This window comes from Chiloscyllium plagiosum, unplaced genomic scaffold (genome assembly GCF_037043375.1).
Source record: "Chiloscyllium plagiosum isolate Xiang-an unplaced genomic scaffold, Cpla_swu_hap1 HiC_scaffold_5, whole genome shotgun sequence".
NCBI lineage: Eukaryota > Metazoa > Chordata > Chondrichthyes > Orectolobiformes > Hemiscylliidae > Chiloscyllium > Chiloscyllium plagiosum.
In genome coordinates, this window is record NW_028270143.1 from 12,567,131 (window position 1) to 12,583,771 (window position 16,641).

At 44.5% G+C, this 16,641-nt stretch overlaps 1 protein-coding gene across 2 annotated transcripts in view; it reads left to right on the plus strand.

Annotated features, from left to right (window-relative positions):
• Nucleotides 1-4,913: 4,913 nt before the first annotated feature.
• Nucleotides 4,914-16,641, plus strand: part of dnah5 (dynein, axonemal, heavy chain 5) — a 343,383-nt gene continuing 331,655 nt past the window's right edge. The window contains exon 1 of one of the 2 annotated variants that reach the window (XM_043689617.2): nt 4,914-5,159. In XM_043689617.2, coding sequence (XP_043545552.2) covers nt 5,028-5,159 — 132 coding nt within the window. In that variant the 5' untranslated portion in view covers nt 4,914-5,027. The remainder of the gene's footprint in view (nt 5,160-16,641) is intronic. The other variant, XM_087987009.1, reaches the window with a different exon arrangement.

Consider the following 16,641-nt stretch of genomic DNA (forward strand, 5'->3'; position numbering starts at 1 on the left):
CTAATCTGAACGTACTGACTTCGGCAAAGGATTCTGCTTCTTATCCTTAATGCCTCCACCTGAATGAATTTTGGACTCATCATGATGTTGAACTGTTTATTCTGCCACCTCTGTCTCTGCACTCACTTTCTCAGGCAGGATTCCCATCCTTGTTCCACTGTTCCCTTTATCTGCCTCCAGTATTCACCCTCCACTTGGTCCCCTTCCCCTTGCCTGCCCTTGATCGTTTCATTGAAAACTGCTGAGGTGACATCAGCTGTCTCCATTTCTCTGCCCCTCTCACCCATTGTAACCTTTCCCCTTCTGAAACTGCAGCACTTCGCTCTCTTCGGTCCAACCTTAACTTTGTTATCAAACTGGCTGACGAAGGTGGTGCTGTTGTAGTCTGGCATACTAATCTTTACTTTGATGAGGCTCAACGCCAACTCTCAGACACTTCTTCCTACCTCTCCCCGGACCATGACCCCACATCCGAACATCAATCCATTGTTGCCAAGGCTGTCACTGACCTCATTACCTCCGGAGATCTTCCCACCAATACCTCCAACCTAGTAGTTTCCCAACCCTGGACAGCCCAATTCTACCTCCTTCCCAAAATCCACAAACCAAACTGTCCCGGTAGACTAATCATATTAGCCTGTTCCTGCCCCATTGAGCTAATTTCCTCCTACCTTGACTCCATCCTCTCTCCACTTGTCCAGACCTTGCCCACCTATACCTGAGATTCCTCTGATGCCCTCCACCATAGAACATAGAACAGTACAGCACAGTACAGGCTCTTTGGCCCTTGATGTTGTGCCTAACCTTTATCTTACTCTAAGATCAAACTAACCTACATACCCTACATTTTACTTTCATCCATGTGCCTATCCAAGAGTCACTTAAAACCCCTAATGTATTTGACCTTACTATCACTGCTGGCAGTGCATTCCACACACCCACCATTCTCCGTGTAAAGAAGCTATCTCTGACATCTTCCCTCAACCTTCCTCAAATCACCTTAAAATTATGCCCCCTCATGGTAGCCATTTCCGCCCTGGGAAAAGTCCATGGCTATCTACTCTATCTATGCCTCTCACCATCTTGTACATCTCTATGAAGTCACCTGTCATCCTTCTTCACTCCAATGAGAAAAGCCCTAGCTCCCTCAACCTTTCTTCATAATACTTGCTCTCCAGTCCAGGCAGCATCCTGGTAAATCTCCGCAAGAAGTGCAAAACCTGTGCCCACACATCCTCCCTCACCTACGTCCTAGGCCCCAAAGGATTCTTCTACAACCGACAGAAATGTACCTGTACTCCCACACACATCATCTACTGTATCCGTTGCACCCGATGTGGTCTCCTCCACATCAGGGAGACAGGATGCCATCTTGCAGATTGTTTTAGAGAACAACTCAGGGACACCCGCACAAACCAATCCCACTGCCCCGTGGTTGAACTCTTTAACTAGCGCCCCCCCGCGCCCACTCCGCCAAGGACATGCAGGTCCTGGGCTTCCCCCATCACCAAACCTTCACCACCCGAACACCTCATCTTCCACCTTGGGACCCTGCAACCACACGAGATCAATGTGGACTCCCCACCTTATCCCAGACCCAACCTTCCAACTCGGCATCACCCTAATGACCTGTCCTATCTGTCCATCTTTCTTCCCACCTGTCCACTCATCCCTCCTCTCTGACCTATCACCATTACCCCTACCTTCATCAACCTATTGCACTCTCAGCTACCTTCCCCACAGCCCCACCCCCCCTCCCATTTATCTATTTACCCCCTTAGCTCATGAGCCTCATTCCTGATGAAGGGCTTTTGTCTGAAACGTCGATTCGCCTGCTCCTCAGATGCTGCCTGAGCTGCTGTGCTTTTCCAGCAACACACACTTGACTCTGATCTCCAGCATCTGCAATCCTCACTTTCTCCCTGTCCATCTTGGTTCCCACCTATCTGCTCCATCCTCCTCTCCAACCTATTACTTTCACCCCCACCTTCATCCATCAATCACATTCCCAGCTATCTTCCCTCCAGCCACACACCACTCCCATTTAACTCTCAGACCCCCCCTCGGCCCACAAGCCTAATTTCTGATGGAGGGCTTATGCCCAAAACGTTGATTTTCCTACTCCTTGGATGCTGCCTGACTTGCTGTGCTTTTCCAGCCTTACACTCTTGACTCAAATCTCCTCTGCACCCTCTCTAAAGCTTCCACATCCTTCCTATAATGAGGCAACAAAAATATTGACAATTTCGAGTTCCCTGGCCCTATCTGCCTCCTGTTCACCATGGATGCCCAATCCCTCTATTACTCCATTACCCACCAGGATGGTCTGAGAGTTTCAGCTTCTTCCTCGACCAAAGGCCTTAACAATACCCATCCCCCACCACTCTTCTCTGCCTTGATGAACTTGTTCTCTCACTGAACAATTTCTCCTTTAGTTAAACTCACCTCTGCCAAGTCAAAGGAGTGGCTATGGGTGCCAGCATGGGTCCCAGTTATGCCTGTTTCTCTATGAGGTATGTGGAACAATCCTTGTTCTTGACCTACACTGGCTCCCTCCCACAGCCTTTTACTCAGTACATTGATGACTGTTTCGGTGCCACTTCATGTTCCTGTCAGAACCTTGAAAACTACATTCATTTTGCCTCCAATTTCCACCCCTTTATAAATTTCACATCATCCATTTCCAACATCTCCCTTCCTTTCCCTGACCTCTCTGTCTCCTTTTTGGATAATAAACTGTCCACTGCCATCCACTGCAAAGCCAACCATAGCTACCTTCACTACAGCTCGTCACACCCCACACCCTGCAAGGATTTCATCCTATTCTCCCAGTTCCTTTGTCTATGTCACATCTGTTTGGATGTTGTCACCCTCCAAAACAGCACTGCTGACATGGCTTGCTTCTTCCATGATTGGTTTCCCACTGACTGTGGCTGACAAGGCCCTCAGTCGCATCCGACCCATCCTGGTGCAACTGCCCTTGCCCCCTTCCCATCACTCACAACAGTGTGATTGGGTTCCCCTTGTCCTCACTTTTCATCCCACCAGTCTTCGCATTCAAAGGATCATTCTCCGCCATTTCAGCTAACTGCAGTGGAACACCACCACCAAACACATCTTCACCTCACTCCTGCATTCCACAGGGATTGTTCCCTTTGAGACACCCCAGTCCATTCTACAACCACAAACACCCCCACCTTCTTATGCAACTGCAGAAGATGCAACATCTGTCCCTTTCACTCTGCAAGGGTGGAAGCACAGGTGATAGGTCGGATGTGGTTAAAGGGCCTTGTCAACCACAGTGGATGGGAAAGCACAGCTATGGAAGAAGCAAGCCATGTCAGCAGCAGTTTTGGAAGGTGACATCATCCAAACAGATTTGACATAGGCGAAGGAACTGGGAGAATGCAATGGAGTCCTTGCAGGACTTAGGGTGTAATGAGCTGTAACGAAGGTAGCTATGGCAGTCTATGGCTTTGTAATGGATGGCAGTGGACATTTTATTCCCTTCGCCTACTCCCTGTTCATCATTCAAGGCCGTAAACAATCTTTCCAAGTGAAGCAGCATTTCACCTGTACCTCCTCCAATCTTGTATATTATACTCGCTGCACCGAATGTGGCTTATTCTACATTGGATACACCAAACACAGATTGGGTGCCCATTTTGAGTGAACACTTATGGTCTGTGCACAAGCCGACCTTCCTGTAACTGATCATTTTAACACAGTCGGCCTACTCACATGCCCACGTGTCTGCCCTCGGCATGCTGCAGTGTTCCAATGAAACACAGCGCAAAACTGGAGGAACAACTTCTCATCTTCAGGCTAGGCACTTTACAGCTTCTGGATTTAACATTGAGTTCAAGATGTTTAAATTGTAAACCAGTTCTTCCCTTTCTTTTAGCTTTATCATGTCCTCCCCTCCCCCCAACTCCCCTTTCAAGTCTGGCTGGAGACACGTCATTGTCACATTCCGATCACTTAATCTGAACTGTCAACATCTTTTCTCCAACATTACTCAATACCCCACCCCCACGCCAAACTATAGCATAAATGTTGCCCCTCCACACTTCACTTCAGCTCTGGTGAACAGAGTCATCCAGACTGGAAATGTGAGCTTACTCTCTCTCCAAGCATGCTATCTGACAGCGCTGTGATCTCCAGCATTTCATAAAATCCCGACAGTGTGGAAACAGGCCCCTTCTGCACGACAGGTTCACACTGACCCTCTGAATAGTAGGTAAAAACAATGACTGCAGATGCTGGAAACCAGATTCTGGATCAGTGGTGCTGGAAGAGCACAGCAGTTCAGGCAGCATCCGAGGACAGGCAAAATCGACGTTTCGGGCAAAAGCCCTTAGTATCCCACCCAAACCCATTCCCCAATTCCCATACATTTAACCCCTGACTAATGCAACAAACCTATACATTCCTGAACACTATGGGAAAATTTAATATGGCCAGTTCACCTGACCTGCACATCTTTGGCTGGTGGGGGAGGGGAGGGGAAGGGAAACTCATGGGGAGAATGTGCAAACTCCACACAGAAAGTCAGCCGGGGCTGGAATCGAACCTGGCGCTGTGAGGCAAAGCAGTGCAGTTCCGATTGCAGCATCTGCAGTAATTTGTTCCGCCATGAGACAGTTCCACCTGTTTTATTTGGGAAATAAAAGTTTTAAGCGCAGCGCGGTGCTGGAAGTTGCATGTCAATTTTGTCGCTTTCCCGCGGCCGGGATTTCCCTCCCTCCGACCCCCCCCCCCCTGCAGAGCGGCTGTTGCCTGGAAACTAATCCTGTTGTCCGGCCAGGTTTTCCGAGGTGCGGTAAAGTGGAACGACACGAAGCAGGAGGAGGAGGAGGAGGAGGAGGGGGGTTGGGAGTTGAGGAACAACGAGCTTGCTCCAACGCCGTGCAAGAGGAAGCAAAAACCCGAGCTCAAACCAAAGGACCGAATTCAACTTGGTGCCAGGGAGATGAGCCGCCGCTGACCGTCCCGGCTTGCCTTCGGACAGTCAGTGGGAGCCAGCAATGCAAGAGCCGGCAGTGGAGGAGGGTCGCGGACACCGGAGGAGCATCCGTGCGGCCAACGCCGGAATCCCGTCGCTCAGGAGCAGAGTCTCTCAACCCCTGTCTCCTGCAGAGAATAGAAAAGAGGTCAAGGTTGGTCAGGAACCTCAAGTCTTTTGGTTCTAAAGGACTCAGCTATCACAGCACGGTGTCTTGAGTTTGTTTCTGCTTTTGGCAAGAGGGCCGGGCATCTAATATCCCGCTTCTTGAGAAATTTGGCCCCAAGTTGTTTGTTTCTCTCGTAATTACTTTTTTTTTGTGGGTGGGGGGAGAAAAACTAACAATTCAATCATTCGATAGATCTCGATTCAATTCTGAGCATAACAGATGGATGCCCAGCCTTTGGGATAAGATGCCGTGGAGATTTGTTCCAGAGGCGAGGGACTTCTTTGATTCGGAGAGACCGAAGACTTAGGGCTGTTCTTAGGGCAGAAAGGTTTAAGGGATGACTCAATAGCTAGGCGTTCAACGTAGAAAATAGAAATAATACGTTAGGAGGAACAGTTTCGAGTGGACTGGGGTCAACTATCGAGACACACGTTTAACGGAAGTGACAAAAGAATCAGAAGAGAGATTGAGCAAAATATATTTACAGAACCTTTTGTTCTGACGTGGGATGCACTGGCTGGAAGATTTGGTGCAACCCATTCCGTTCCCATTTTTATCAGGGATTTCCTGAAACAGCAACAGTTGCAGGTCTGTGTGCAAAGAGCCCTGGGAGTAATGTACTGTAATTGGTTCAAAAAAAGCCAGCACAGCTGTAATGGACCGAGTGGAGCCTCTTTGTTCCGATTGCTTGGTCATTTAGAGCTCAATCTCTTGAGTATCCATCGCCCATAGAAATTTGGGTACACTATTCAGATAGCACATTCATCTTTCTGACATTGATGCGTGCCTACCATTGTCATAGTTATCCAACTAATTTTCAAAGGAATTGGAGTACTACTGAACCAGAATTGCCCTCTGGAACTTGATGGCCATGAAAAGTGCATTCACAATGTGGCCAACAAGGGCAATTATCAAGTGAAAATAAAAAAAAACGTTGGAGGTCACAGCTGGTCAGGCAGCATCCTTGGTGAGAAAGCAAGCTAACGTTTCGAGTCCAAATAACTCTTCATGAGAGCTGATGTGAAGTGTGGAGGGGACAGCATTTATGCAATAGTGGAGGGATGGTTGGAGTGCTGGGATAGAAAGGATGTTAGTAGTTCAGATTAAGTGAGAGTGGCAGAACAATGGTGTGTCTAACTGCCGGAATGGAAAGAACAACAGGAGTGGTTTAAGGGGAGAGAGGACTTGGTGACAACCAAAGCTAAAAGGGAGAAGATGGGTTCACAACTTGAAGGTGTTAAACTCATTATTGAGCCCAGAAAATTGTAAAGTGGAAATCCTTGCAATATGAATATGGCAGGCAGTAAGAGCAGGAGATGAAGGGCTTTTGCCCGAAATGTTAATTTTCCTGCTCCTCGAATGCTGCTTGACCTGCTGTGCTTTTCCAGCACCACACTCTTGACTCTGACTCCCCAGCATCTGCAGTCCTCAATTTCGCCTGGGGTAAGAGCAGGAGCGTCTCCTGATCAGCTGGAAATGTGTAGTAGCTGCAGTTCTTGCTATGTTAAAAGAATCCATGTGCAGGTTCTTGCTATAGTCTGAATTCTGTGGCATGCATCCTCCTTACTTTTATGGATAACCAGATAAAGAACTAATTTCGTTGAACAGGGACAGTCTGACACGCACCCCGTCTCTCGCTCTCATACTCTCGCTCTCCCACGGTCTCTCTCACACACACACAAAAGTGTAATTCTTTCAGGGCTCCTTATCTCTCTTTTAAAAATCATTATTCTGTTTGTTTCACTGTCACGTGTTCTTATTGTCTTTATATATTTCTGTCTCTGTAAGTAGAGGGACACATGAATAGAAGGAAGTCATTTAGCCCAGTGAGCATGCACTGCCATTCTCGGTCATGATTGATCACCTTCTCATTGCCATTTTCCTACACAGTCTCCATAATGTCATTAGTCCTATCTGGATGCACCACAGCTTGGTATGACAACTTCTCTGCCCAAGACCACAAGAAAGTGTTGTGAATATAGCCCAGTCCATCACACAAACCAGCCTTCCATCTATCGACTCCATCTATACTTACTGGCTGCTTTCCTAAGGCAGCAGAATAATCAAATACCTCTCCCAACCTAGTTATACTCTCATCCACCCTCTTTCATTGAGCTGAAGTTACAAATGTTTGAAAATACATACCAACAGATTCAATAGCTGCCTCTTCCTCACTGTTGTCAGACTTTTGAATGGACCTCTCAAATATTAAAGTTGATCTCTTTCTGCGCCTTATCAGTAGCAGAACATTATATTCTGCATTCACTTCTATTATCCTGATGTACTTATGTTTGATATGATCTGTCTGAGTAGCACACAAAACATTACTTTTCACTGTATCTCAGTACATGAGACAATAATAAATCAAATCACTTGCTTAATGATTGCGCTTCCACAGCCACGGTACAGGATTTCAAACATTCATCACTCTCTTCGTGGAGAAATTTCTCCTCATCTCAGTCCTAAAAGACCTGGGCTTATCCTAAGATTATCTTCCTTGGTTCTAGAGTCCCCACCCTGTAAGAATGTTGTAAATGTCAATGGGGTCGCCTCTTATCCTTTGAAAATCTGGAACATACAGATCTAAATTCTCCAATAGCTTCTTGTAATACAAATCAGCCACGCCAAGGATTAATCTGGTGAACTCTGTTGCACTCACTCTTTGGCAAGTATATCCTTCCTTAGATCAGGAGACCACAACTGTACATAATAATCCAGATGATGTCTCATCGAGGCTATATGCAAATGCAGCAAGATATCTTTATCCCTGTGCCAAATTCCACCTTAAATGGACCCAAAATATAATTGCCTTTCTGATTGCTTGTTTAAAAATATTCTTTCTGTTTTTTTTTCTGCCAAAGTGTTAATATCACACTGATTTGCATCATGTACTATCTGCCATTTTCAAGCCACTCAGCCTGATCAAATTCTCTTTAAACCTCCTTGCACCCTCCTCATAACTTGTATTTCCACCGAGTTTGATGTCATTAGTAAATTTGGAAATATTGCATTGGTCCCCATGTCGATATCATTTATTTGAATTACGAACTGTTGTGAACTAACACTGATCATTGCGATACCCCATTAGTAACACCCTTCCATCCTGAGAGTGATCTACTTATACCTACATTGTATTTGATGTCTATTAACAAATTCTCAGTCCATATCAGTACCTAACCCATTATTCTATATAGCCTTCTGTTTTCTTAATCTCTTTCATAGGACCTCATCATAAGCCTTATGAAAACCCAAATACATCACTCCATTGGTTCTCCTTTACAATGCTCCATGTAACATCCTCAAAAACTGCAAAAGGTTTGTCAAACAAGATTTCCCTTTTTTCTAAAAGTTCATTTATCACACCCTTTACTCAGATTCTAACATTTTCTCATGGAGTGACAAACTAACAGGTGTATATTTTTCCACACTCTCTCCCTTCCACCCTTAAATAATAGAGTTACATTTGATGCCTTCATATTTGAAAGAACGTTTACAGAATCTATAGAATGATTGAAAATAACCACTAATGTATTCCATTATATTGCTCCATCCTTTAATGCTCTAGGATGAACTTCATTTGGTCCAGAAGACTAAGCAAATGTTAATCCTTTTTTTTTTAACATTGCCTTCTTTATTAATACTAATTCTTTTAGCTGTTCAGTTATACAGGTCTCCTGGTCTCCGAGTACTTCTGAGAGATTTTCTGTATCTTCTCCTGTGAAAACAGTTGCAAATTAACCACTTTGCTTCTTCACTATTTCCTTACTCTCCTCTGTAAAGTCACAGAAAATGCATCTCAAGAGAGAGGAGTACAGAGATTTAGAGGGAGTAAAGATATATTTGGGAATATTTTCCTAGCTTTGGACATAAACTCTATGGATTCCCTGACAGAGAAATATCCATTGGTTTCTTTTGGATTAGTGACCCTAATCATAGTTTTCAATACTATATAGTATTCAATGTATAGCAGTCCATGTAATCCAGTGTGTCTGGGCAGAGAATCAGGAACTTTCCAATTAGGTATAATCTATTGTTTAATTGTAACGTTATCTGGCGATGGCGAAGGTATTATTAAGAAAAAGAAATAAAAGACGCTGGAAACACTCACCTGTGGAGAGAATAAAAGTCAAAATTTCAAGCATAGACGTTTCCTCTGAAGTGATGATCAGATTACAGATGACAAGAATTTAAATAATAACAGAATAAGATGAAGGGGTAAAAAATACAGTAACCACACACAGGAAGTGAAATGTAATGTTATGTAAAACCTGTCAAACACAAGGGAATGAGCTAGCCCTAAAAGTAAATAAATCAAAAACAAATAGAAATCATATTGTTAGAAGGAACAGAAATTTCTCAAGTTGATTGGAATTCTTCTGAAGGAGTCAGTATATTGATTAGTCAATTATATATCATTGCATTGCTAACCTGAGCATACTGCTACAGGTTCGTAAAGGAAGAAGACCTTCCCTGGTGTTATAACTTGCAAAATGAGTTAATTTCACATCTGTAGTGGTTGGAGTGCGAATTGGGAAACTTGGACCATAGTCTCAGGCAGTCAGACTTGCCTGTCATCCCACTGTGGGAGCTCCCTTCTTTAATTCAAACAAGTTTCCTCAGAGGATTTTGGTGAGAAAACACATTCATGCCAGGTATTGGAGGCAGAAGAATATTAGGACTCATTAACAGGAAATTATCAGTCAATAAATAATGATAAATGTACTTAATTCTATCCTTTAACCACGTACAGTAAACATTTTGGAGTCAATTTTTCTACAAAGTAGAAATTGGGTGGATTGTAGGAAAGCAGGAAAGAATCAGAATGGGACCTGTGCAAATTTCAGTGTGGCTTAACCAAATTTAAATTGCTGTGCTGCTCATGCTAATTGTACTCCAGTTTAACAATTTACTGATTGGACTGTTGGGAAATCTTGATTCACAGGCACTTCTTGTTAACAGACTGAAATACTTCAAAGGGAATTGCAAATTTCAATAAAGAAGGCAATGATGTACTGAAGCAGCAGCTAGGATGACTTCATTTGGAGCCTCCAGACACTTAGTAAAGGTGAAGATAATCCCAGATTAAGTTAACAACAAGGAGGAAGTCTTCTTCCTTTTTGATTGGTATTGGGTGCACAGAGAAGCTTCATTATAGGAATAGCATGACAAGAGAAAGGAAGTAAATTCCACAATTACTAACCATATGATTTGACTGCAGTGCAGACAAAAAAATCTCATCAGGACTGCCGAGGTTAAAACCTCCTGAACATTGCTTTGATGCCAGAGATTTTCTTGGAGTTTCAGACCCTCCCTTGCTTGCTGTCAGGTCAGAAAGCAACACTTCACTGCACCTATTTCTGCTTTCACTCACATCCTTAAGTGTTATTGCCCTTACAACCATTTCCTCTTCTTTGTCGTATAGTTGCTGCTGCTTTCTGTCATCATGCACAAATGATCAAGTTCAATATAGATTGTGAGACCCCTCGAACTTCATTGAGTATAGGAGTTGAGATGTCATGCTGGGATACACAGGACATTGGTAAAGCCGGTTTTAAAATACTGTGCACAATTCTGGTCGACCTTCTACACGCAGGAGGTTGTTAAACCTGAGGAGGTGCAGAAAAAATTTCCGAGGATGTTGCTGGGACTGGAGGATTTGCGTTACAGGGAGAGGCTGAATAGGCTGGGGCTTTTTTCCCTGGAGTGTTGGAGGCTGACGGATGAGGTTTATAAAATCATCAGGGTCATGGAGAGGGTGAATATCCAAGGTCTTTTACCGAGAGTGGGTGAGTCCAGAAGTAGACGGCATAGAATGTAGAACATTACAGCGCAGTACAGGCCCTTCGGCTCTCGATGTTTCACCGGCCTGTGGAACCAATCTGAAGCCCATCTAACCTACACTTTCCATTTTCATCCATATGTTTATACAATGATCATTTAAATACCCTTAAAGTTGGCGAGTTTACTATTGTTGCAGGCAGGGCATTCCACTCTCCTACTACTCTCTGAGTAAGGAAACTACCTCTGACATCTGTCCTACATCTATCAGCCCTCAATTTAAAGATACAACCCCTCGTGCGAGCCATCACCATCCAAGGAAAAAGGCTCTTACTGCCCTATCCAACCCTCTGATTATCTTATATGTCTCTATTAAGTCACCCCTTAACCTCCTTCTCTCGAACGAAAACAGCCTCAAGTCCCTCAGCCTTTCCTCAAGACTTTCCCTCCATACCAGGCAACATCCTAGTAAATCTCTTCTGCACCTTTCCAAAGCTTCCACATCCTTCCTATAATGTGGTGTACAGAAATGTATGCAATACTCCAAGTGAAGCCGCACCAGAATTTTGTACAGCTGCAGCATGACCTCGTGGCTCTGAAACTTAATCCCTCTATCAATAAAAGCTAAAACACTCAGCCTTCTCAACAACCCTATCAACCTGGGTGGCAACTTTCAAGGATCTATGTACATGCATACCAAGATCTCTCTGCTCATCTACACTACCAAGAATCTTACCATTAGCCCAGTACTCTTTGTTCCTGTTGCTCCTTCCAAAGTGAACTACCTCACACTTTTCCACATTAAACTTTATTTGCCACCTCTGCAGCTTATCTGTGTCCCTCTGTAACCTGCAGCATCTTTCAGCACTATCCACAACTCCATCGACATTCGTGTCATCCACAAATTTACTAAACCATCCGTCTACGCCCTCATCCAGGTCAGTTAGGAAAATAACAAACAGCAGTGGCCCCAAAACGGATCCTTGTGATACACCACTAGTAACTGAGCTCCAGAATGAATATTTCCCATCAACCACCACCCTGTGTCTTCTTTCAGCCAGCCAATGTCTGATCCAAACCACTAAATTATCCTCAATCCCATGCCTCTCTATTTTGTGTAATACTCTACTATGGGGAACCTTATCAAATACTTTACTAAAATCCATTTACACCACATTAACTCCTTTACCCTTATCCACCTGTTTGAACACTTCCTCAAAGAACTCAATAAGGTTTGTGAGACATGACCTACCCTTCACAAAACCATGTTGACTATCCCTAATCAACTTATTCCTTTCTAGATGATTATAAATCCTGTCTCTTATAACCTTTTCCAATACTTTACCCACAACCGAAGTAAGGTTCACTGGTCTATAATTGTCAGGGTTGTCTCTACTCCCCTTCTTGAAGAAGGGGACAACATTTGCTATCCTCCAGTCTTCTGGCACTATTCCTGTCGACAATGATGACATTAATGTCAAAGCCAAAGTCTCTGCAATCTCTTATCTGGCTTCCTAGAGTATCCTAAGATAAATCCCATTCGGTCCAGGGGATTTATCTATTTTCACACTTCCCAGAATTGCTAACAGCTCCTTCTTGTGAACCTCAATCCCATCTAGTCTAATAACCAGTATCTCAGTATTCTCCTCAACAACATTGTCTTTTTCCTATGGGAATACTGATGAAAAATATTCATTTAGCACTTCTCCTACCTCCTTGGACTCCATGCACAACTTCCCACTACTGTCCTTGATTGGCCATAACCCTTATTCTAGTCATTTTTTTATTCCTGATATACCGAGAGAAAGCTTTAGGGTTTTCCTTGATCCCATCTGCCAATGACTTCTCATGTCCTCTCCTGGCTCTTCTTAGTTTTCTCTCCAGGTCTTTCCTGGCTCACCTGTAACTCTCAAGTGCACTAACTGAGCCTTCATGTCTCATCCTAACATAAGCCTTTATCTTCCTCTTGAAAGAGATTCAACTTCTTCAGTAAATCATGGCTCCTTCACTTGATCATTCCCTCCCTGCCTGACAGGTACATACTTATCAAGGACATGCAGTAGCTGTTCCTTGAATAAGCTCCACATTTCAACTGTGCCCATCCCCTGCAGTTTCTTTCCCCATCCTATGCATCCTAAATTTTGGCTAGTTGCATCATAATTGCCTTTCCCCCAGCTATAAATCTTGCTCTGCGGTATATATCTATCCTTTTCCATCGCTAAAATAAACATAACCAAACTGTGGTCACTATCACCAACGTGCTAACCTACCTCCAAATATAACACCTGGCCGGGTTCATTACCCAGTACCAAATCCAATGTGGCCGCACCCCTTGTTGGCTTGTCTACGTACTGTGTCAGGAAACCCACCTGCACACATTGGACAAGTAAAGTACTTGAACAATAGTATTTGCAGTCAATATTTGGAAAGTTGAAGTCTCCCATAACAACTCCGCTGTTACTCTCAAATTGTCTTTGCTACCCTTTCCGCTACATCTCTGGAACTATTCAGAGGCCTATAGAAAACTCCCAACAGGGTGACCTCTCTTTTCCTGTTTCTAACCTCAGCCTTTACCTCAGTAGATGAGTTCTCAAACGTCCTTTCTGCCATTGTAATACTGTCCTTGACTAACAATGCCACACCTCCCCCTCTTTTACCATCTTCTCGTTCTTACTGAAACATTTAAATCCCGGAACTTGCAACAACCATTCCTGTCCCTGCTTTATCCATGTCTCCAAAGTGGCCACAACATCGAAGTCCCAGGTACCAACTAATGCTGCAAGTTCACCCACCTTATTCCAGATGCTCCTGGTGTTGAAGTAGACACCCTTAAATCAACCTTCTTGCTTGCTGGTGCAGTCTTGTGACCTTGAAGCCTTATTTCTGACCTCATTGCTCTCAACTTCCTGGACACTAGAATTAGAATTTGGTTCCATCCCCCTGCTGAATCAGTTTACACCCTCCCGAAGAGCATAAGCAAATTAACTGCCCAGGATATTGCTACCCCTCTAGTTCAGGTGAAGTCCATCCTGTTTGTAGAGGTCCCACCTACTCCAGAAAGAGTCTAAAGTGTCCAGGAATCCAAAACCCTCCCTCCTGCACCATCCCTGTAATCACGTGTTCAACTCCTCTCTCTCCCTATTTCTTGCCTCTTAAGCACATGGTACAGGCAGCAAACCAGAGATAACAACTCTGTTTGTTCTACCTCTAGGCTTCCACCCTAGCTTCCTGAATTTCTGCCTTAAAACCCCATCCTTTTTCCTACCTATGTTGTTCGTGCCTATGTGGACCACAGCTTGGGGCTGCTCCCCCTCCCCTTGAAAGATCCTGAAAACACAATTGGAGACACCATGAACCCTGGCATTTGGGAGACAACACGCCAACCGTGAGTCTCTCTCGTTCCCAACAGAGCCTCCTATCTGTACCCCTAAGTATGGAGTCCCCAATAACTAATACTCTGCTCCTCTCCCCATTCCCTTCTGAGTAACAGGGACAGACTCTGTGCCAGAGACCTGTGCCCCATCATCCCCTGCAGCGGTATACCTGTTATTGAAGGGTACTGACATGAGGGATCCCTGCACTGCCTGCTGGTTCCCTTTCCACCCGCTGACTATAACCCATCTGCCTTTTTCTTGTACCTGAGGAGTGACGACCTCCCTGTGACTCCTCTCAATAACCCCCCTCCGCCTCCCAAATGATCCGAAGTTCATCCAGTTCTAGCCCCCAGTTCCCTAATGTGGTTTTCGAGGAGCTGAAGTTGGGTACACTTCCCGCAGATGAGGTCAGCAGGAACACTCGTGGTGACCCTTACCTCCCACATTCTGCAGGAGGAACATTCAACTGCCCTCACCTCCATTCCCACTGTTCTAAATCCCCAAAGAGACTATTGAAAAATAAAGATAAAAAAACCTAGTAGCTTCACCAATCTGGCACACAGAACCTTTTTTTTGGTGAGGGGGGGGAGGATGGATGGGAGCCACTACCTAATTAGAGTTTCAGGTAACACACCCAGAACCATTCCCCTACATTTACCCCTGACTAATGCACCTAACACTAGGGGCAATTTAGCATGGCCAGTTCACCTAACCTGCAGATCTTTGGACTGTGGGAGGAAACCCACGCAGACACGGGGAGAATGTGCGAACTCCAGACAGACAGTTGCCCGAGGCGGAATTGAACCCAGGGTCCCTGGTGCTGTGAGGCAACAGTGCTAACCACTGAGCTACCGTGCCGCCCTGAGTGTAATTAGAGTTGAGGAACTGCAAAGGAAAAACGTTATGTACAGGCGGCTGCGCAGTAATCAAGATGTAGGGCAGAAAATACATCAGGAGATAGAAAGGGCATGTAAGAAAAGCACGATAACAGTCATCATGGGACACTTCAACATGCAGGTGGTCTATGTCTGAGACAGGAAGGTTGTTTTTTGGAGCAGCTTGTGGTAAGAGCTCACAACAGAACTGGCATTTTTGGATTTGGTGATGTGTAATGAGGCAGACTTGATTAGGGAGCTTAATGTGAAGGAGCAGCCAGGGGGCAGAGACCACAATGTGATATAATTTACTTATTGTTTGAGAGGGAGTCAGATGTTAACAGTATTACAATTGAGTAAAGATAACTACTAAGACATGAGGGAAGAGCTGGCCAGTGTTGATTGGAAGGGAATCCTAGCAGGTTAGAAAGTAGAACAGCAATGGCAGGAGTTTCTGGGGTTAATTCAAGATAGTCAGCAGAAATCCAACCAAGAAAGAGGAAATATGGTAAGGTGAGGATGAAGAAACCATGGATGGCAAGGGAAGCATCAAAGCAAAAGAAAAAGCATGCAATGTAGTGACAATTAATGAGAAGCCAGAGACATAAGAGTCATTGAGATATACAGTATGGAAACAGACCCTTTGGTCCAAATTGTCCAGGCCAACCAGACATCCTCAATACATCTAGTCCCACTTGCCATCTCTTGGCCCACAACCCTCTTAAACCCTTCCTATTCATATACCCATCCAGATGCCTTTTAAATATCATAGGTGTACCAACTTCCAACACTTCCTCTGGCAGCTCATTTCAAACACACACCACCTTTGCATGAAAATGTTCTCCCTTCGGTCCCTTTTCCCCTCTCATCTTAAACCTATGCCCTCTAGTTTGGACACCTCCACCCCAGGGAAAAGATCTTGCCTATTTACTGTATCCATGCCCCTCATAACCTTTTTATGGTGTCCTCTCAGCCTCCGACGCTCCAGGGAAAATAGGCCTTTTAAAACTCTCTCTATCAGCTCAAACCCTCCAACTCTGGCAACATCCTTGTAAATCTTTCCAGTTTCACAACATTCTTGCTATAGCATGGAGAGCAGAATTGCATGCAGTATTCCAATTGTGGTCTAACCAATGTCCTGTCCAGCAGCAACATGACCTCCCAACTCATCTATTTCTGCACTGACCAATAAAGGAAAGCATACCAAATGCTTTCATGGCTATCTTATCTACCTGCGACTCCACTTTCAATGGACGATGAATCTGTACTTCAAGGTGTCTTGTTTTTTCAACAATACTCCAGGACCTTGCCATTAAGTGTACAAGTCCTGCTCTGATTTGCCTTTCCAAATGTAACTCATCACATTTATCTAAACTAAATTCCATCTGCCATTCCTCAGCCCATTGGCCCAACTGTTCAAGATTCAATTTGGATTTCCAG